The sequence below is a fragment of the Hemicordylus capensis genome, chromosome 6 (genome assembly GCF_027244095.1).
Source record: "Hemicordylus capensis ecotype Gifberg chromosome 6, rHemCap1.1.pri, whole genome shotgun sequence".
In the NCBI taxonomy this organism is placed as follows: Eukaryota; Metazoa; Chordata; class Lepidosauria; order Squamata; family Cordylidae; genus Hemicordylus; species Hemicordylus capensis.
In genome coordinates this window covers 134146597-134168589 of record NC_069662.1, presented here as the reverse complement: position 1 = coordinate 134168589, position 21993 = coordinate 134146597, and the positions used below count along the sequence as shown (strand labels likewise).

Below are 21993 nucleotides of genomic sequence, written 5' to 3'. Positions count from 1 at the left end.
ACATCTGAATGGGGCTAGTTTTACAGATGTGGTTGCACCATATGTGTGTATAAGAGCATTACAGTATTGGCAGTTTTATTTTCAATCCCCTTCATAACAATCCTCAGCATGGAATTTGCCTTTTTCACAGCTGCCACACACTGGGTCAATGTCTTCACTGAAATACCTGCCACAACCCCAAGATTGATTTCTGGTTAATCACCAACAGCTCAGACCCATCAAAGATAGGTGAAGTTAGGCTGTTTTGCCCCTGTACACCAATTTACATTGAATCACATTTGCCATTTTGTTGCCCGTCCAGGACCTCCAAAGCAGGATTCTCAGACATGTTACCTGTTGCATGCAAGGCCGGCTAGATGCATTGTAGCTGCCATAGTGTGCAATGTTACGCATGCAATGAAATGTAATGTTTGCGTAATTGCAAAAGAGCCCTGTCTCACAAATCAAAAATTGCACAAGGAGTTGTGTGACAGTGCAATTGTCATTAGATATTTATGTGTGTGTGTATGTAAACACACACACACACACCCCTACCTAGCGCTGGGAATAATAATGATAAACAACAATTATTTTCATAAATTTGTTGCCTGTTTCCCCCCATTCTGGTGCAATACAGGCCTCATTACCTAACATGTTCAAGTTTTATTCAGGAGACCTGCCCAAATGTGTTTCTTGGGCTGTGTAGTGGTTTAAAACCATCCAGGGAGATGGTTAGTACAAGAAGTATGACTACACCTCAGTGGCTGTTGGTGTAAAACTCTGCTGAATTTTTATAAGCTAAATCCTTCTGGCCCTTTCTTTTGAAGAATTGGTTGTGTGTGTGCTTTTTATTTGTGTAGGGATTGTGTTTGCAAACGTTCATTCATTTCCACTGGGCAATGAGTGTTTATTTAGCAGTAAGCCCCATAATCAAAAATCCTGCTGGAGCTTTGTGCCAGAGATATTGGCGACTCAACCAGGCGTTGCGACACACAAAGCTGAACACACCCTGACGTTTTCTTGTTAAAGTGAAGGACTCGGGATGCTTCAGTACCCTGCTATACCAGAAAAGAATACAAACAATTTAAAAAGTTTTTAAAATATGGAAGACACATTTGCTTAGGAAATTCAATTGGATTTGGGGGCTTTTCTTGTTAATGGGAAAGGGACTGATTTCCTGTTGGCCTCTAGATGTAATTCAAGGTTTCTGCTTGAGTAACTGAAGCACAAGAACTAACAGAGTCATTGTGACATAAGAGTCATTGTGACATTGTGACATCATATGTGACATAATAGTACTTTCCATTTATCTAGCTCTTTCAAGTGTTCAAAGCAGTTCACATTTTATCTTGTGACCCTTGCAACCCTGTAAGCGGAGGAGTCTCCTCATTTGGGGCAAGGGGGAGTTGCCCCCTTCCTTGCCAGCCCCCCATTTTCTCACCAAACATACCATCTCTTCCTCTCTTGTCTTTCTCCTCTGTGTGTTTGTCTGTCTCTGTCTATCTCTCCCTCGCTCTGGGTGTCTGTCCTTCTTGCTTGAAAGTTGCTCTTGCATTTTCACTGCTTGCCAGTAGATGGCACTGGCTCTTGGTCTTGTTTCTAAATTCCTTTGTAAAACTATTTCCTTCCTCTTAGGGTGTTCAGTGAGATCCATTGCCCCCAAATGAAGCAATTACCATAAATAGTCACTACCTAAATTGCATATTTAGTGCCTCAGCACCAATCTTTTTCACTAAGGGTGGGCAGGGGCTAGCCAATCAGAAGTCAGAATAACTTACAGATACTTATTCTGACCAATAGCCAGAAAACAAGGCCAGCCCAGTCACTTGATTTCCCAGCCTGCCTTTCTTCTAGGCAGGCTGAAGCAGACTCTCTGGAGACGTGTATGCAAAATGGGGGCACTCAGTCTGCAAGTAAATTGAGTTCAGAAGAGGTAGGCACCCTGGCTACCTTTCTCCACCCTCGCCTTCTCCAGAGGGAAGCCAGCCCTTTTTTTCTCACTCAGTACCCCAACTAGTAGTGTGCATGGTTTCGGTCCGGCGCCATTGGAATGATCTCTGGACCGGTCCGGCGGTCCGGAGGTTTGGATGGGCTGGGGAGTGTTACTTTAAGCAGGGGGGTGGTAGTACTTACACACACACCCCGCCACCGCTCTTCCCCCTCCGGCGTTGTTCCTTTGAAAAATCTTCTTGGGGCGGCAGAGTTCCTCCCCGCCGCCCCTGCCCCCGTCGTTGTTGCTTAAGGTGCAAAAGAGACGAGCGCTAGTAGCACGCATGCACCCTGTGCAGCGCGCGCACTCGTCTCTGATGCTGCCGTGCGCACCGCAGCATCAGAGATGCACGCCGCTAGCGCTCGTCTCTTTTGCACCTTAAGCAACAACGGCAGGGGCGGGGGCGGCGGGGAGGAACTCTGCCGCCCCAAGAAGATTTTTCAAAGGAACAGCGCTGGATGGGTAAGAGCGGCGGGGGGGGGGTAAGTACTACCACCCCCCTGCTTAAAGTAACAGTCCCCCACCCATGCCGGACGGGGGGGACTCTGGACCATGCACACCCCTAACCCCAACCAGCCCTCAGGCAGCATTGGATTTCGCCAGCATTTGCTGGAAGCTCTTTCCTTTTCAAAATGCCACTAGCAAATCTTGACATAATTCAGAGATCTAGAGAATGAGGGGGAAAGTGGGGGATATGGTGGACTGGCATGCCTCTGGATAGTTCTTTTACTAAGAAATAAGCAAACAAGCAGCCCCCTGCCTTCCCTCTTTGGGACTTTAAGCAAGCCTTGTGCTAGCTCCCTTCTCTTACTTTCTCACCGCTCTTGAGGGTAAAAGAGGGGGAGAGGGTTATAGCTTCCAAATAAAACAAGGCATCTTCTTCTCTCTCTATAATTCTCTTAGATGTACCCATCGCTAATCCCATGTGTGGCAGCTCTCGCGAGAGTTCGCAAGCAGCTGCCCAGATAGCGACGGGCACAGGCAGGAGGGAAGAAAATGGCGGCGGCAGCCAGGCAAGCGGTGGGTGGGGGAAGACAGCGGTGGGCAGGCAGAGAAGAAAACAGCAGCTGGTGGGTGGGGCAGCAGGTGGCCGGACAGTGGGGAAGCAGTGGCAGTGAACGAGAGGCCCACCTGCTGGCCGAAAGCAAGCATGGCCCACACTGGGACCGAATGTGAAGGGTGGACGGGAGGCAGAGAAGAGAGAAGCACAGCCTCCCTCCCTGGCCTGCCTGCTGGCCCAAAGGAAGACACTGGGGCCGAAATATGAAGTGTGGAAAGGGTGGCACAGCCGCCCTCTCCGGCACCAGGTTGGCCTGCACTGGAGAATGGCCGAGCAGGTGGTGGAGAGGGTGGCACAGTCTCCCTCTCCGGGCTCACCTGCCGGCCAAATGGCAGGCCAGTGAGTGAGTTTGGGGGGAAGCGGGAGAACTAGAGGCACAGATGCTCTGCACCTGGTTCAGCTAGTTTTATCTTAAATTACTAATTGAACCACTTCAAATTTATCCTGTTTGAAATGTGTGTGTCTTTAATGCAGATATTTGTGTTTATTTTTTAAGAATTCTGAGATTATTTCCTTCTCTTCACGGGCAACCTAACAGGCATAGTTTGGAAACCAGGCCAGTCCAAAATAGCCACGTAGCTCCACCACTCTATAGTCCTTATGCCAGTTTTTGTTTAATGTTGGTTGATTATTTTGTGTGTTACCTTTGTGTTCATTTGTGAGTGGTAGTAAAGGAGAGGTCTTCAGCGTACATTTTTTGAACAGATTTGTGATTATGGCTTAATTTTCAAATCTTTAAAAGGATTCTTTCAAGTAAATGTCACATAGAACTGCAGCCAGTTCTATACAGTTTATTCCAAGTCAAGCCTTTATGAATTCATTGGGGCTTACTCCCAAGTAACTGCTGTGTGCATAGGATTGCAGCCCAAGGACATATCCCAGAAATGTTTATGCAGTATTGTTAGGGAGAAATAAGGCTTGCATTTTTTTTTAAAGTATGCATGTCCATATGTGTGAGAAGAAAGGACACTAGTGGGCTTTGTGTGTGGCCAAATACATTGTGGTATTTTCAAGTGGTGTGAAATGTGTGAAAGCAGGTGCAACCTGCAAATAGGTGCTCAAGATTTGAAAACTCCCTCCTCCTAAGAACTTGATCTTCTTAGTCGAGTCCTGCATGGGATGAGGAGGAGAGGGCCGAGATTGTGAGGGGTGGGATGGAGGTAATGCTGATAGAAGAGTTACTGAGGGGAAGAAGAAGCATGGGGACCTGAGAGAGAGGGCATTGCTACTTTCCACACTGATACCTTTGACACCACACTGACACCAGTTGCAGGGGAGCAACGGCAGGAGAGAGGACATGCACATACCTCTTGCCTGTGGGCTCCCCAGAGGCATCTGGTGGGCCACTGTGTGATACAGGATGCTGGACTAGATGAGCCTTGTGCCTGATCCATCAGAGGTGTTCTTGTGTACCTACCATGAACCACTCTAAGAGCAGGAATCTTTTACTCACAGCCAAGCCAACCAAAGGGTGAATTTAGCACTAAATTGCCAGCTGCCAAGGGTTGGTGTGAATGATGGAGATTTTGATTGACAACTTTAAAGTAAAGTTGTGCCGTCGAGTCAGTGTCGATTCCTGGCAACCACAGAGCCATGTATTCTTTGGTAGAATACAGGAGAGGTTTACCATTGCCATCTAGTATGATTCACTTCTTTTTAACTTAGGGTTGGACCTGCCTACTGTTAGCCCTGCTTATGGTTGCCCCCAACTTCCTCCCCTCCCCTCCCCTCCCCTCTCACCCAAAGAAGCAGGAGCCACCACTGCCTATAAGGTAAGTAAGCACTAATTATTAGCTGCCTTCCCCAATCACAGCTGAGACTTTGAAGGCACAGCATGCTTATAATGTCCTGCAGGGGCTCTCACATTTGAGTTCTCAGATGTTGTTGGACTACAATTCCCACCGTCCCCAGTCACAGTGTAGCTGGGGGTGACGGGAACTGTAGTTCAACAATCTGGGGAACCAAATTTGAGAGCCCTGATTTAATGAATTCCAAGCAGAAGTGAGAATGCAGCTGAGGATTTCTTCATTCATAGCTCCGACTCTTAGCCACTACTCTACATAATTTCTGACTCATCTGTGCCAGTAAAGAACAGGATACGAGACCTACTTTATCTGATGAAATATCCGTTGGCAAATATATATATTACATGAATGGGTACAAAGAAAAAAATTGTGAACTGTCATGAAATACAAAATGGACAGTCACTGATTGTATCTTGTATATGGAGAATTGTCCTGGGATGCCAGTTGAGGAAGCACTCTGCATCTGATGAAGTGGGTTCTAATGCTTGGAAGTCTTTGCTGCAATAAATCTGTTACTCTGCTGACCTTGGTGATTTTTGTTAAAGTTGGCCACACTAAGTAATGGTGACTCTGGCAGTTTAATTTGTGGTTGTAGTTTCAGGTAGCTCTTTAACTGATGTTGTTTTTTTAAGTTTCTGGGTCAACCAGATAACATTATAGAGCGAGTAAGGGAGCATAAAACAGGGAGGTGTAAAGGTTACTGGTTCCAGTGCTTATGTGAGATAATGTGGCAGAAGGTGAAGGGAAACGAGGCCCATTTTTGTTTTTCTTGTTAATGAATGACCCTGCAAAAGTAACCCAAAACCTCTTTTATTGCTGACAGGCTGAAAATGAAATAAGTAAGATAAGTGGCTTCAGAAGTGTGCAAGAAGAAATACCTCTGTTTGTAACTCTTCCATTTAATTTTAGCAACACATAAAATACATGTTTTAATTGGCTGAGTATAAGAAAAATATTAGAAAAAAATAACATGCCTAGATTTAGCAAGTGCCTTGGATGAAGAATGCCAGATTCTGATCTAATCCTCTGTGGTTCTATCTTTGTGAAATGACCTGACTGTAAAATCACTGTCCATCCACAGCTGCATGGATTTGGAGGCACCTTACAATAAAGATGAAATAATTTACAATTATTCCTTCCATATTTACAAATTATGGAGAAGGGAAGTTAGAGGATCCTTAATTAAATCCTCATGCCCCCCTCTTTGCAGCTTTCTAAAAACAGTAGCTAAGAGGACCCTCGCCAGTGGTAGGAGGCCAGACTGACTTCCCTGTTTAGTTTTGAAAAAAGATCACTAAGGGGAGACTCAATAGTGATTTATAAAATTATACATGGTATGGAGAGAGAGAATTTTTCTCTCCCTCTCTCACAACACTAGAACACTAGAGAGCATCCCATAAAACTGGTTGCCAGAAAATTTAGTAGGTATGAGCCTAAAGCGTTTCAGTGCAGGTGTTCCCTTAAGAGGAGGTGGGCAGGTCCTACCTACCCGCCTACTCTTAAGGTGGAAGCTTGTGCAGCAGCTTGTGCTGCTTGCACGGAGGTATTTCCAGTTGACCAGTACCGCGGCAGGGTGGGGCGGCAAGGGCTTGGAGGACAGGCAGGTAGGACCTGCCTCCTCTTAAGGGAACTCCTTGCCACCCTTGAGATGACACCGAAGCATTTCGGTGCACATCCCTAAAATGTAGGACCAACAAAAGGAAGTACTTTTTCACACAGTGCATAATTAATTGATGGAATTCTCTGCCATAGGATGTGATGACACCAGCTTGGGTGGCTTTAAAAGGGGCTTAGATATATTCATAGAGGTCAGGTCTATCAATGATGGCTATAGGCTACCTCCAGGCTCAGAGGCATGATGCCTCTGAATACCAGTTGTAGGGGACCAACAGCAGTGGGAGGTGGGGGGCATGCTTAGTTTCAACTCCTGCTTCTGGGCTTCCCAAATGCATCTGGTGGGCCAGTGTGGGAAACAGGATGCTTAACTAGATAGGTTTTGGATGTGATCCAGCAGGACTGTCCTTATGTAATTCCCGTACTGAGTTAGGATAACAGCAGTATCTTTTAGCAGACGATGAATTCCAGATGAAAGTAAGAAATTGCAATCCATGGAACCGTTCTGATGCTGAAGTGACTTCCAGATATCTGTGATGGGGTATGTCAGAAGGTGGCACATTCTTGGACTAGGAAAGTCAGGATGCTTGAATCACAATCCCCTAGAATTCCTTGTGTTCTATGAAAAGATACAAACAAGCATATAGCCAGAGAGTTACCGCAGTTCAGCTAAAGCTTGGTCAGTTTTTATCAAAACAATTAATTGCAGAGGAAAAGCAATGCATGAATTTTCAAACATTCTCTCAGCAACATATATCCTTATTTGGAATGCGCGTTTCAGGTTGCATATTAAAATTTAAAAAACACCAGCTCAGTGGAACCAGTCACCTCAAAGAACAAAAGTTAGCAAATAAGAAGCATGCTCTTGAGCAAGATGCCTGACTAATACTATCTGCTGACCAGCAGTCTTTCATATTAACTAAAAAATGCAATGGAAGAGTCCTTTACTCTTTAACTAGCTAAAAACAACACAATTTTGCACTGTCTTTCCAGAAATATGCCTTTGATCAGCACATGAACTAATGAAAGGATGGGGAATCTTCACAAGTAGCTTCTGCAAGAACAACTAGAGTAATCTAATTTGCACACAGCATCCTGATGAGCACCCAGCTTACAGGGGAATCCTTAATGCACCGTGCTCATCATGTAGTGGTGTGTTGTGGGATTTCTGGAGGCTGGCAGCGGTTCCCCGGCCTCCAGAACGCCACACAGCTCGCAAAAGCACTGGCAGTGGGGGCGCATGAGCCACATGGCTCTGGGACTACACTGGATTGTCTTGGGATAAATTAGGAGCTATCCTGCCTTCCCCTCTCCCACCCTCCCTGGAGCTCTCAAAGGTTGTGTGAACAGCCTTCATAGTGTGAGGGTGCCCTAAGCCAGGGTACAGTCCAGCTGAAATTTCCAAGTTGCATGATCACCATCTAGTCAGTAAGCTGGGAACCTCTGGTTCCTGTGAGTGTGTGCTCCCAGTGAGCATGAAATCTGGATCTGTCCAAGTTTGGTTACTGCACCAGATTCATCCAACATTCTTACAAGATCCTCTGCTAACCTCAAACACAGATTACATGTGGGCGAAGAATCTTGGGAATCCAGTGCCTGGACCCAGACTTGGGCAGGTTCAGACATCACACCCACCAGGAGTGTGTACTCTTCACGAAGCAGAAGTTCCTGGCTTATTAACTTGGCAGTGATCGTGTGAAGCTGCTCAGAGATTTAGGATCATAGGAAGCTGCTTTATACCAAGTCAGACCGTTGGTCCATCTATTTTAGTATTGTCTACAGACTGGCAGAAGCTTCTCCAGGCTTGCAGGCAGAAGTCTCTCTCAGCCCTATCTTGGAGTTGCCAGGGAGGGAACTTGGAACTTTCTGCATGCAAACATGCAGATGCTCTTCCCAGAGCGGCCCCATCCCCTGAGGGAGTTATTTTACAGTGCTCATACATGTCTCCAATTCAAATGCAAACCAGGGTGGACCCTGCTCAGCAAAGGGGACAATTCATGCTTGCTACCACAGGACCAACTCTCCTCCCATAATGGGAGGAGAATGGGACAGATTAAGCATATTTAAAACTTTTCCACACAGATCAATAGGGATTGCTTATTTTTGGCTATTTGTTGTGCTGAGGAAGATTAACACAACAACAAAAAACCCCAGCCAAACACATTTCACTGTTCAGTTTGGAGATCAAAACTAAGCAAGGTGGTGTCTTTTGATACACTTCACTTCTACTGCAAAGTATAAAAAGTTTTATTACATAGAACTCTTCATCAGGCAGAATGGTAGATTATCCTTCCTGTTGTTTTCATCTACTGCTATAGCTCTTAGAAGTTTGTTTGTAGTATGTGTGTTAGCATTTCTCTAACACTCTCCATAGAAAAAGGGAATAGTTGAATACTTACATTTTAAGTCACATTTTAATTTAGTATCTTTTGCTGGTGGGTGACATATTTGCAAAGCTGACCACTCATTTTAAAAAAAAATCCAGCAGTCTTAATTATATACACACACAAAAATCCAACCCTTGTTCTCTTGTTTATATACACAGGAAATGTTAAGACTTGCAAACAAATCATAGGCCTTACTTGCAGCCTCTCTTGAGAAAGTGAAGACATTGGATCATCAGTTATTAATATTCCAAAAAAGTTATATTTATACAAGGCTATAGACACATGACACACTAGTCTAGGGATTCCCAACCAGTGGTACTCCAGATGTTGAACTACAACTCCCATCATCCCCAGCTGGGATTATTGTAGCTGAGGATGATGGGAGTTTATCCACATTTGGAGTACTACTGGTTGGGAACTGCTGTACAGTGGTCCCTCTACTTACGAAATTAATCCGTTCCGAATGCACATTTGTAAGTCGAAAAATTCGTAAGTCGAAAAGCGGTTTCCCATAGGAATGTATTGGGAATGGATTAATGCGTTCCGGAGCCTAGAAAAAAGACCCAGACCCCCAGTAAGGCTTGCAAACTGCACAGGAACATTTCTTTTCAAGAATAAACAGGCAGTAAACAGGCAGGCAAGTCAAGGAAACCCCATCTAAAAATTTGTAAGTCGAGGAAACCCCATCTAAAAATTTGTAAGTCGAGGAAACCCCATCTAAAAATTTGTAAGTCGAAAAAACCGCATCTAAAACCGGATCTAAAACTGCCGTTTGTAACTCGAAAAATACTTATGTCGAGTAGTTTGTAAGTCGAGGGACCACTGTACTAGTTTTATACTGGAATCTGAAAAAAATAAGATAATTATGTATTTCAGGTAACTGGACATCTTGGTTTAATAACTTTTTTTATTAAACTTTAACAGAAACACAAAGAGTGTCTTGGAGCACAAAAACTAAAAGATGGATTGTGACAGAGCTTGCATGGACCGGTGCCCACTTCATTAGATGCACAGTGTTAGCCAAGCCTTCTCATATGCGATATACATGCAAAGCAAATGCACAACCTGAAGCAACCCTCCACCAGTACATAATAATGGGCTCAGAAGGCCATGAGATGCAAGAATTAAATGTACAAAGTTCTCCAAAGCTGCACTTCCAACCTCCTATCATGTTAACTTAATTGGCCACTGCAGTTTTGTTCTGTTCAGAGCATCTTAAGTGTGTTTTTATCAAGCCTCTTAATAAAGGGATTTTCTACCAATAATCATCACCATCTTTAAAAGTACTTGTAGGTAAAGGTATGTATAAGTGCAGAGTGTGCCTCGTCTCGCCTTCCATAGATTTTGAGACTTCTTCTTCCCCGTCTTTAATGATAGGGGTTCTAATCTACAAGAGCTTCTGCCAGCCTAGGGGTGCCAACCCTCCAGGACTAGTCTGGAGTCCCCACGAATTGGCATCAGTGAGTCTTCTTGCTTCTTGAAAGCAACCCTGGAAAAACACTGAAGGGTGAGGAATACTGAGAGTCCTGGAAAAACACGGAAGGGAAAAACACGGAAACTCCAGGAGCCGTTTCAGACCCAGCTGGCACCACAATAAGCCTGTTCTTCTTCGAGGTGGCACAGGACTCCTGTTTGTGTTCACTGTGACCGAGTAACAGCCCGCTCTGGTGCTTTTAGCAGGAGAAGGCGCTCACACAGACTTTGGGGCCTGCCCCGGTTATCCATCAACCCACCCAGACACCCTCAAGCGACAGCGGTGGGTGGAAGTCGGAGGCAGACCGACGCCCGCGCCGCCTGCCTCCTCTTCCTCGCTGCACGCACACAGGCGGCGGCGCCCCCTCGCTGCCCGTCACTCCGCCGTGCAGCAACCGCGGCGGCCGTCGCCTCCCCCGCCATGCCAAGGGACGAACAAGGCGCTCTCCACCCGGCCTGCGCTCGCTTTGCCTCGGCGACCTAAGGAGGCTGGGCTGAAGTGAGCCGGGGGAGGGACGGCCCGGAACGCCTCTCTGCGGGAGCTGCAGCAGGCAGACAGGCCGGAGGGCGGGAAACAGAAGAGAGCGGCAGCGGCGCGGCGGCGGCGATACGCGCTTCAGAGGTAAGCGGAGCGGCAGACGACGAGACACAGCCGCAGCTAAGGCGCCTTCCAGACTGCCCTGGCAACCAGCCCCGGCTGGAAGAAGGGAGGAGCCGAGGCAGCTTGCTTGCTTGCCTGCCTGCCCCGCTGTGTTTGTTTTTCCACGGCGCCCCCGTGCGAGAGCAGAGCAGGAGAGCAAGGGAGCCCTGACCGGGGAGGGGGCGGCAAGGCGAAGGATTGCGACTCAGTCCGTGTGGGGCCCCGAACTAGAAGGTGGCCCGTGTCAGGCTGCTGCAAAGCACCCCCGGGAACAATAGACGGGTTGCAGCCGCTTTGGTGCCCCCTTTTCCCTGCAAGAGGAGTGAAGAGGCTAGCGCCGTTGCCGCCACATCCTTTCCCAGAGCGTTCAAGGGCAAAGAAGCGGCCGAACCGGAGGGGAGATGTAATGCGGGGCATGCAGAATTAAAACGGGGGGGTTACTCGGTTGGCATCATCAGGCTGGCCGCGCGCTGGGCTACAGGCGAAAAAGGTCTTGAGGCGCAGCAGCCGACAAAATGATTAGCCGGAGTTAGTTGTTTAACCGCAGAGGTCACATTAGCTTGCTCACAGGGTGTAAGAAGCCTTTGCGCAGATGAAGACATCGCCTCAGTAAGAGGTTGGCAGTGAGAGGTCATCATGCCATCCGCAGCCAGTTAATCTCAGGCGTGTTTGGATCCCAGTCAGACCCTGAGCAGCACCATAGCTCGGCCTGTGTTACTCAGTGTTGCAACTGCAAAGATCATTTGCAGCCAGGAAGCAGAAACCTCTCCTGGTGCAGGTCTTAATAAACACACAGACTGGTGGAAGGTGGGCCTTTGGACTCCGTACAGATGCCCCCGGAATTTCTTTGTGATTGGCCTCTGAGCAAAGTCTGTTGTAGAAACCCCTGCTAACTGAGCAAAGGGACACCCTTTAAAGTCATATTTAGCAGTGGGAGAGCAGTTGTCTAACCAAACCTAACACAGCATTCCTCCAGTGGCTGGTGTGTCTACCTTATGTTTCTTTTTAGGTTGTGAGCCTTTTGGGGATAGGGAACTCTCTTTGTTTATTATTTACTTTTCTTCGTAAACCGCTTTGAGCATTTTTGTTGAAAAGTGTTATTTAAATATGCATAGTAGGAGAAGGGGTGCGCAGGCTGATCCAAGTGTATCTTCTAAGTGTTGCTATTTTACTGTTTCTACATGCCATTCTCACTTATTGGATGGAAGCAGGACTGTCCTTAGGGCAGGGTAAGTAGGGCAGCTGCCCCAGGTCCTTCTCTTTTAACCCCTATTAAAATTAACTGCAAGCGGCCCTGCACTGGCTGATTTGGCACTGGCTGATTTGCCCCAGGCCCTGCACCCCACCAGAGCTCTCTAAGGACTGCCCTGGATGGAGGGATTTTTCTTTTGATGCTACAGATGATGGCTGACATCCAGACTAACAAAGTGCTGGTGCGTGTGTTTTGGGGAAAGTGCTGGACTACGTGTGTTTTGGGGAAGGAATTATTTATCTTACCTTTCTAATGAAGTCCTCTGTGCCTCCTGAAAATGTGTCCCTGAGGGCTGCATGACCCACAGGGTCATATTTTCAGTCACTTCTTGTCCATAGCACACACATAGCATGGCTGCACTGATTGCTTCATTAGTATGGATATTGGCCTTGGGATACAATAACTCAACACTGTGTGCATGTGGGAAAGACTCCTGCCTGACCTGTAAGCTCAGAGAGCCTCTGCCAGTCAGTGTAGACAATACAAAGTTAGATGGAACAAGAGTCTGACTCATATAAGGCAGCTTCCTATGTAAGGATGCCACATGAAACAAGCTCCTTGTGTTCCTGTATTTTCAAACTTATACAGCAAATTGGCCAGATTCCTCTTAGAAAATACTGTCTTCTTCGATTAGGTCAAAACTTTCAGCCTATTTTTCAGCCTATTTAAGTTTTCCAGCCTATTTTCCTCTTCTAAATTATTCCGCTACAATAATTGGATGGAATAGTTTTTTAAAAGAGTTTGCCCACTGGAGATGCAGCATCTCTATTTAAGTCAACTCCCAGCATCCCATCCATTTCCAAGATAATCCTCCACACCATAGTGCAGGCTGTGCAAGTTCGGCCCTCCAGCTGTTGGTCTACTAATTCCATCATCCCTGATTATTGGCCACTGTGGCTGGGGAGAATGGAAGTTGTCATCTGACAACAGCTGGAGGACCAAACTTGGGCAGCCCGGCTAGTTAGGGCTGTGCACGGAACTGGCGACTGCCGGTTAGAAGGTGAGGAGGGATAGCTTTAAGGACCAGGGAGGGTGCTCTTACCCCCACTGCCGTGTTCCCCCGCCAGTGCTGTACTTTAAAATGGTCCTGCAGGGCAGCAGCGTACTTCCTTGCCACCCCAGTGCATAGCGGACAAGAAGACCCAGAAGTGCCCAGCGTGTGATGTGCGTGACTCCATTGTGGAGTGCTGGGGTTATTTGAAGAAAAGGTACTCTCAGAATGCTGTTATCAATTTTTTAAAAGGACAAGAGGATTCATGTATACGTGAAAAACTGTTGTCGTTGTCATCCCCGCCCCCCGCCATGGACTCACTTGCATTTACTGTTAGGATCAGAGTGAAGTTTTTTAACTTCCTTGAAGGTTTTAAACCTTCCCCTTGTCTCCGCTTTAAAATAGTCTTGGCTATGTACCTATTAAGAGAGAGACTGATTCTTACATAGTCCGCACTTCTGGTTTCCATTTGAATGCCTCCTAATGCAAAATGGAGACAGCTGTTTTGATGCCCAACTCTCTGCAGTGCCCTGTCCCCTTTCTTTACATTGGTTGAATGAATGACTGTATTACGATATTCGATCAAATACAAATACACAAAAACAATAGTATTGCATTGGTTGCTTCTGCATTCTGTTGAGAACTTGAAGTGGAACTGGAAAAAGTGCAGAAGAAGGCAACCAAGATGATCAGGAGCCTGGAGCATCATCCTTATGAGGCAAGGCTACAGCATCTGGGGCTCTTTACTTTGGAAAAGAGGCGACTACGGGGAGACATGATAGAAGTATATAAAGTTATGCATAGAGCAGGAGTCTCTCTCAGCCCTATCTTGGAGAAGCTGCCAGGGAGGGAACTTGGAACCTTCTGCATGCATTAGCTCCTCATGAGTTTGCTAGCGATGAAGAAAGCCACTCGCCAAATATATTTTACCCAGAGCAATACATGGCAGAGACATAAACTCAGCCACCACCAAAGCCATCTTAGGGGCTGCTCAGAGCCATACATAATAAACTTAGCCATGAAGAAAGCCGCACTCCAAAAGTCTTAAGGGCTAATTGGAGCCATACATGGCAGAGACGTAACATCAGCCATGAAGGAAGTAATGCTCAACTTAGCAATTACTCAGAGCAAGATGTGGAAGAAGTGCAATGTCTGGCTTGGAGGGAGCCACCCTCCAGATAGCTAAGGGAGTTCTCCGAGAAAGAGGCTGTATGGCCTTTGATGTGTGCAAGATCGAATTATTCCTGATGTGCTTTCTTTCATTATTTCTATATGCTTCCTCATGCACGCATTCACAAGTTTTTTGATGTCCGCTCAGTTTATTTGAGATCCCACTCAGGTTGAATCAGGAAGGCCCCACTCTGATTGCATGTGTGCTCATACTGCCACCCAGAACAAAACTCATTTTGCACACAGATGGAAAAAATTAGAGGGAATACTACTCACTGGGTTCCCCATTTGCAGCAGAAGAACTAAGGCTCCCTCCCTGGTCACTGGCCCCAGGCAGCCAAGGCTGCTACAGGTAATCGCCACCGTGTTATTCTTCAGTAACTGCTCTCTGTGAGTGCTCTCTTCTCCCAAATGGCAACAGCACAGCCCTGTTATGCTCTGAGGCTGATAGGTTCCAGAAAACTGCTGCTGCTGCCCACTAGAAAGCAAGCACGGGTCCATGCCTTTCTCCAGCTGCTAAGGCTACTCTGATTGATTGATTGATCAAATGCCATCAAGTCGGTGTCGACTCCTACGAACACATCGGTAGATTCTCTCCAGGATGGTCTGTCCTCAACTTGGCCTTTAAGGTTTCTCAGTAGTGCATTCATTGCTGTCGTAATCCAGTCCATCCACCTTAACTGCTGGTCGTCCTCTTCTTCTCTTTCCTTCAACTTTCCCCAGCATTATGGACTTCTCAAGGGAGCTGGGTCTTTACATAATGTGTCCGGAGTATGATATTTAGAGCCTGGTCATTTGTGCCTCGAGTGAACATTCTGGATTGATTTGTTCTCTGGTCCATGTGTTTGTTTTCCTGGCTGTCCATGGTATCATCAAAAGTCTTCTCCAGCAACAAAGTTCAAAAGCGTCAATGCTTTTTCTATCCTGCTTCTTCAAAGTCCAGCTTTCGCATCTATAGAGTGTCATGGGGGAAACCATGGTCTGAACGATTCTAATCTTTGTAGGTATCTAAAATAACCTTACGTGTCATGGCATCGAAATATCCTTTCCAAGGCCTTCATTTCAACCTTGCCAAGTGCTAGTCTACAGCGTATTTCTTGACTGCTGGATCCTTTACTGTTGATGGTCAACCCTAGAAGGCAGAAGCTATCCACCACTTCAGTGTCTTCATTATCAATTCTGAGGCTGGTTGCTGTACCTGTTGTCATTAGTTTAGTCTTCTTTACATTTAGTCGTAGTCACCTTTTCTCACTGTGCTCCTTGACTTTCATTACTAGAGCTTGCAGATTCATCCACATTCTCAGCTGCTAGGGCTATTCTAGGAGTCAGGAATGGCTGCAGACCTTGTGGCTCCATCCCCCAGGGGATCTTAGGAGATCAGATGCATGGGTCTCTCAGCCTAGATTGCTGGTGACTGGACAGAATAGCTGGCCTTCAAGCTCTTCTAATTTCTGATTGCCTTAGAGTGCTCGGTGTCAGCGCCCCCAACAAGAAAACAAAGAAAAGAGGCCTATTGAGATTGTTGCTGGGTGGGGGGAGGCTAAATATGCATTTTGAGCACTGACAAATGATGCAGATTTCTTCATTTAGGGGCGCTGGAGCCCATCGTGCTGCCTGAGAGGGAAATACTTAGGGCAAGGAGCCTTTAAATAGATCTAGGGGGCAGAAAATAAATAGAAATAAATTTTAAATAGGAATAGGGGGCAGAGGAAGCTCCCTTTCTTGGGAAGTGGTGGCATTGCAAGGGAAGAGAGAGCAGATGGTATGTTTTGGGAGACCAGAAGAGGCTGGTAAGAATGGAGTGCCAGCAAAAATGGGGGGGCATTGCCCACCCTGCCCCAACCCTGCTTTGGAGACAGCCTCTGTCTTTCAGCCTCACCTGCCCCACAGGGCTGTGTGGAGAGGGAGGCTTCAATGGCTGCAAATCCCCAATCAGGCATGAAGGTGAACGGTTAAGCTTGGGAAGCCCCTATGCCTCAATCTTCTTGTGAGGATGAAAGGAGCAGTATGGGGTGGGGGTGTATGTGTGTGCCAGTCGGGAAGGGAAGGGAGGGATGATAATCTGTTGAAATGAGCCCTCAGAGCACAGCCTAGCTTGGCTTCCATTTCTTAGAGGTGGGTGTGGCGGGGGCATCGGACTGGGTAGGGGTGCAGTCGTGATGTAGTCAGGTGGGGGAGTCAGCATGGGAGTGTGGAGGAGGGTTTTTGAGGCCGGGGAGGGCATCCATCTCCCTATCCTGACCTGAACTGCTCGCCTGAAGGATTAGTTCTGAAGCATCTTTCCCAACTGCCAGTGTGGCATAGTGGCATAGATAGAGCGCATGCCTAGAAGTGCAAAGGCTAGCCACGTGTGCTCCCGAGGCAAGGGTCTGGCAAGTATTAAAGAAAATGACAGGCAATGTATTTCCCCCCCTTCCCACAGCACAGTGCCGGCTGCAGATTTCAGTAAGAGAGTTACCCCGCAAAGTCCTGGGAAGGACAAGGAAGCTGGGGGAGCACTTTGTGGGTGGGTGGGTGGGTGGGTGGGGGGAACCTAGTGGCCTCATCCTGTGTCCCCTGCAGACAGTCTCGGACAACTAGTTTAGGGGAGCAAAGGAGTGTCAAAGAACCCTCTTAGGGAAGCAAGGCATTTGCTATACATTCCATTCTTACAGAGGTAAGGAGATGAATCTTGTTTCATTTAATATATTACATTCTTACAGAGGTAAGGAAATGTTAGTTGATTGATGGGGAAGAGGCTGGTCTTGTGGTAGCTAGCATGAATGTGTCACTTTTGCTAAGCAAGGTCTTGGATGGGAGACTACTACATGTGAGTGCTGTAAGATGTTCGCCAACCAGCCCCGAGCATTGGGAAGCGTGATGTTTTGTGTCTATGTTTGATTCTTTAACAGTTCTGGGCCAGCCATACAGGAATTTGGGGTATTTTTGATTCTGTAGCTACACACACACACACACACACACACACACACACACACACCAAGGAAGGCAGAAAAGTAGGCAGCATTACTGCAGCCAGAGATACCACCCTCGATTGCTGCATTCTTTGTTTCCCCACAGCAGCTCAACCAAACATATCAAGTTTTGGCAACTCTTCCTCTGCTCTTCATTTACTGAACTTAGAAAGGGGCATTCCGGACACTGAGACAATGCAAAATTGTCTTCCATGTATTGTGGCAGCATTAGAGGCAGGAAGCTTTGCACAAAGGGTTAGGATTGGCACCTCAGTTTTAAAAAGAAAATACTGTGGAATGAATCCAAATTTCTAGGTGCCAAAGAGCTTGACCATGCCCAGCAGAATCTTTTGAGATTTTCCTTCCCATGCTATATCACAAACTCTTTTTCAGACTTTCCTCACTTTCAGAAGTGTAGGGAGGTTGTTGCAGGAAACACAGATCCAAATATTTCTTGGACTTAGAATGAGTCATGCATTTTTTAAGACTAGGACTGCAATTCTTTGTAACATTGCAATTTATTCCACTAAAATTGGGTTCTTATTTCAGAGCCATGGCATAAAGCATAAGAACTACTTTAAGTAACAAATGTTTGAAAACAGTCTTTTTAAAAAAATGTGTTGGGGATCAGAGTATAAGTTTTATGGGAATCGTCAATGGGACTTTTAAGTAATATGTTTAGTCAGGGGTTCCCAACCTGAGGTCCTCAGACGACAGACCAACTCCCATAATTGGGATCCAAGGTGGGAATCACTGGGTAGTTATTGTTCCAAAGAGCAAGAAAAATGAAGTGGATCTTCAGTACAGTTTCTTAGACTCTTTTTTCTTTCTTTCCCTAAGAGTAACTAGTTTGCTGTGAAAGAACTTAGTTACCGACTCCCTGGTGACTATTTCACAATGTACCTTTTGAACTTTTAAGTGCCCAAAACAGGATGCAATAGTTCACATTTTCTCGTCATTTGCTTGAGTGAGTGACATTTCCAGTACACAAGTCTCATTTCATCCGTTTGTTTTTGCCAAAATGGTTGCTTACGAATGCTTACTGGATTTACAAGTCACATTTAAAAGTGACTAAGGCTTACCAAAAGACAAACATTTTTGTTTAGTTTTACTGTAAACCCTGTAAAATTCCAGTGACTGTTGCTGGTGTCTATCATGTTTCTTTTTAGATTGGGGACAGGGATCCATCTTATTTATTTATTATTTCTCTATGTAAACCGCTTTGGAACCTTTTGGTGAAAAGCAGTATATAAATATTTGTTGTAAGTTTTGAGTGCAAGGAAGCTGCTTTTTAGCCTACTTTCCTTAAGGAAAGTAAGCCTATGAGATTACCCAGCATATAGTGTGTGTGTGTGTGTGTGTGTGTGTGTGTGTGTGTGTGTGTGTCCCCATCAAGTTTGTAGTGCCTGGACCAATATGAATGAAATTGGGTACAGATGAAGGGACACACAGGGACACTTCAACGGTGTAGTTTGTGATGATGTCATCCACCCCAATTCAACATGGTAGAAGCGTAAATGTTTGAGGCGTAAGTGGGCTAACTTGTGAACTGCCTAACCAATCTGAACCAAATTTGGTACAGTTGTAGTAAGTGACATATAGGGTCACCTCAACGGTGTAATTTATGATGATGTCATCTATTCCATTCAAGATTGTGGATGCATGAACATTTGAGATGCAAGTGAACTAACTTGTGGACTGCCTAACCGATTTGAACCAAATTTGCTACAGCTGTAGGGACACATAGGGTCAGCTGAAGGGCATAATTTGTAATGATATCATTTGCCCCATTCAAGATGGTGGAAGTGTGAACATTTGAGGCACATCTGGGCTAGCTTGTGGATGGTGTAACCAATTGGGACCAAATTTGGTACAGCTGTAGTGAGTGACACGAACGGTCACCTCAACAGACTGTGATGATGTCAGTTCAAGATGATGGATGCATGAACATTTGAGGTGAAAGTGGGAAACTATGTGGACCAAATCTGGTACAGTTCGTTCATTCATCCATTTAAAATATTTGTTTGTTTGTTTGTTTGTTTGTTTCAAATATTTATTAAGATATTTATTTATTTATTTAAATATTTATTTATTTAAGATAAAATAGTTGTGGTTTCATTTAATAGTTTTGTTTATTTAAAATAAAAAGTTGTAGGGACCTAATTCAAGATGGCAGACAGGTGAACGTTTGAGGTGCAAGTGGGCTAACTTGTGAACTGCCTAACTGATTTAGACCAAATTTAGTTAAGTTGTAGGGATAGTGAGAGGAAAGTAGGCAGATTAGTTCTTGCCAAAACAACTTGTTCTTTTGCAGCCCTAAATTCTGCTTGGCATTTGCTTAGGGGCTTCTCTCTTATCTGAACCTTAAATATTGTTTCTTGAGTAGGACCAAATATTCTTGACCTTCTAGCAAGTAATTAAAACCTCAGATAAGATTTTGTTATTTAACAGTCAGTATTCCATCAACCCTTTATTAATTTATTCTTATGTGTACTGCTGTGTACAATTTGTTTTCCAAACAGGCATTTCAATCTTTGAAGGAGTGGCAGTGGGATACAGAATTCCTTTGAGGCAGAACTACAATTTTATATGACTAATCAATTTTAAACATGTCTGATCAGTTTTTAAAGTGCCCATGGTTAATCAGGCACCAGATTTCTAATTTTTAAAATTATTTTCATACAAGTTTATATATCAGAACCACAGATTAAACCTAATCTGTGTGACCAAGAAGAGAGAATCCCTCTTCAAAGATGATCCCTCTGAAACATATGTGTGTATCATCTAAAAACAAAGGATTTCCCCCCGCTTTTGAATGATTGCTTTTTCTCATGTGCAGCGTTATTCAGATTTCATGACTGTATTTGCCTGAATCCAAGATGAGCTTTACCTCCTGGAAACATTCTTGGTAAATATGATGGGATCATGTTAAATTCCGAGTCCTCTTTCTTTTGGATAAATACAGCTATAATCTGTATTTAACCTCCATCTTTTAAATTCAGAGTCACCTTCTATTCGGGTAAATACGGACATTAACCAATTTGTCATTACTTAACCACTTCATACAATTAATCTACTAGGGCTGCAATCATATGCATACTTACATGGGGGTGGGCCCCATTGAAGGTAGGCTTACTTCCAAGTAAATATGCATAGAATTGCACTGTAAGGTGTTGTTGTTTTTAATTTTACTTTAGAGCATATATAATAGCAGCAAACATTATGTGTGGAACAAGACCCAATATATACACTGAAGCCTCTAATCTGCCTACTTTCTTTTCACTATCCCTACAACTCAACTAGATTTGGTCCAAATCAGTTAGGCGGTTCACAAGTTAGTCCACTGGTACGGCAAACATTCACATGTCTGCCATCTTGAATTGGGGTGGATGACATCATCACAAACTATGGAGAGCCACTGCCAGTCAGTGTAGACCAGGGCTGCTCAACTTTGGCCCTCCTGCAGACATTGGCCTATGATCTATCTATCTATCTATCTATCTATCTATCTATCTATCTATCTATCATATTTTTATACCGCCCAAAACTTACGTCTCTGGGCGGGTTACAAGAAGATTAAAAGTAAAACATTAATTAAAAACAAAAACAAAAAAATTAAAAGCAAGAAATTGAAAACACAATTTAAAATTTTAAAACAATATTCTAAAAACACACACCCCACTATTGGCCACTGGGGATTATGGGAGTTGTAGTCCAAAAACAGCTGGCAGGCCTAAGTTGAGCAGGCCTGGTGTAGACAATAGTAAGCTGAATGGACCATGGATCTGACTTATCATAAGGCAGTTTCCTATGTTTTTATGTTCCTAGCTGCTTATTGGCCTTCAGTTGGACTTAAATCCTGCTGCATGCTGTTACCATCCAATGTTGTTTCTCCATGCAAACATAATTGTAGTTTTTTTATGTTTCAATTTGTACTAGAACAGAATTACCTATTTTATAGAGGAATATGTAGATATAAACCTAATGCCAATAGGTTTCCAGGCAAAATACAAAGTGCTTGTCATAACTTATAAAGCCCTAAATGGCTTAGGCCCTGGGTATCTAAAGAGAATGTCTTCTTCATTATGATCCCCGCCGCCCATTGAGGTCATCCAGAGAGGTCCGTCTCCAGTTGCCACCAGCTCGGCTAGTGGCCACATGGGGACGGGCTTTTTCGGTTGCTGCCCTGAGACTATGGAATGCGCTCCCTGCTGAGATACGATCCTCCCCATCTCTGACAATTTTTAGAAAGCATTTGAAAACCCACCTTTTCACCCAAGCTTTTTCTGTTCTTTAAATTTTAAGGTTTTAATTCATGGTTGATTTTTAAATTGTTAAATTGTTTTAAGTTTATATATATATATTAACTTGTTTTATACTATTGTTAACCGCCCAGAGACAAAGGTTTGGGGCGGTATAAAAATGTAATAAATAAATAATAAAAAGTTTGCTCCAAGACAGTGGTTCCCAAACTGGCAGCCTCCAGATGTTGCTGAACTACAACTCTCAGCATCCCCAGCCATAATACATTGTAGATGGAGATTCTGGGAGTTGTAGTTCAACAGCATCTGGAGGCTCCCAGTTTGGGAACCACTGCTTCCAAGATAGAATAGGTTAATAGAAATATATTAACAATCTATGCTTTCTCTTTGTTTGTTGGTTTGGTTTTTCTTTTCTTTTT

At 44.9% G+C, this 21993-nt stretch overlaps 1 protein-coding gene across 9 annotated transcripts in view; it reads left to right on the top strand.

Annotated features, from left to right (window-relative positions):
* Nucleotides 1–1891: 1891 nt before the first annotated feature.
* Nucleotides 1892–21993, top strand: part of STEAP2 (STEAP2 metalloreductase) — a 33318-nt gene continuing 13216 nt past the window's right edge. For 2 of the 9 annotated variants that reach the window (XM_053263219.1, XM_053263210.1), the window contains exon 1: nt 11360–12177. In XM_053263219.1, coding sequence (XP_053119194.1) covers nt 12150–12177 — 28 coding nt within the window. In that variant the 5' untranslated portion in view covers nt 11360–12149. The other 7 variants (XM_053263217.1, XM_053263211.1, XM_053263212.1 and 4 more) reach the window with 7 other exon arrangements.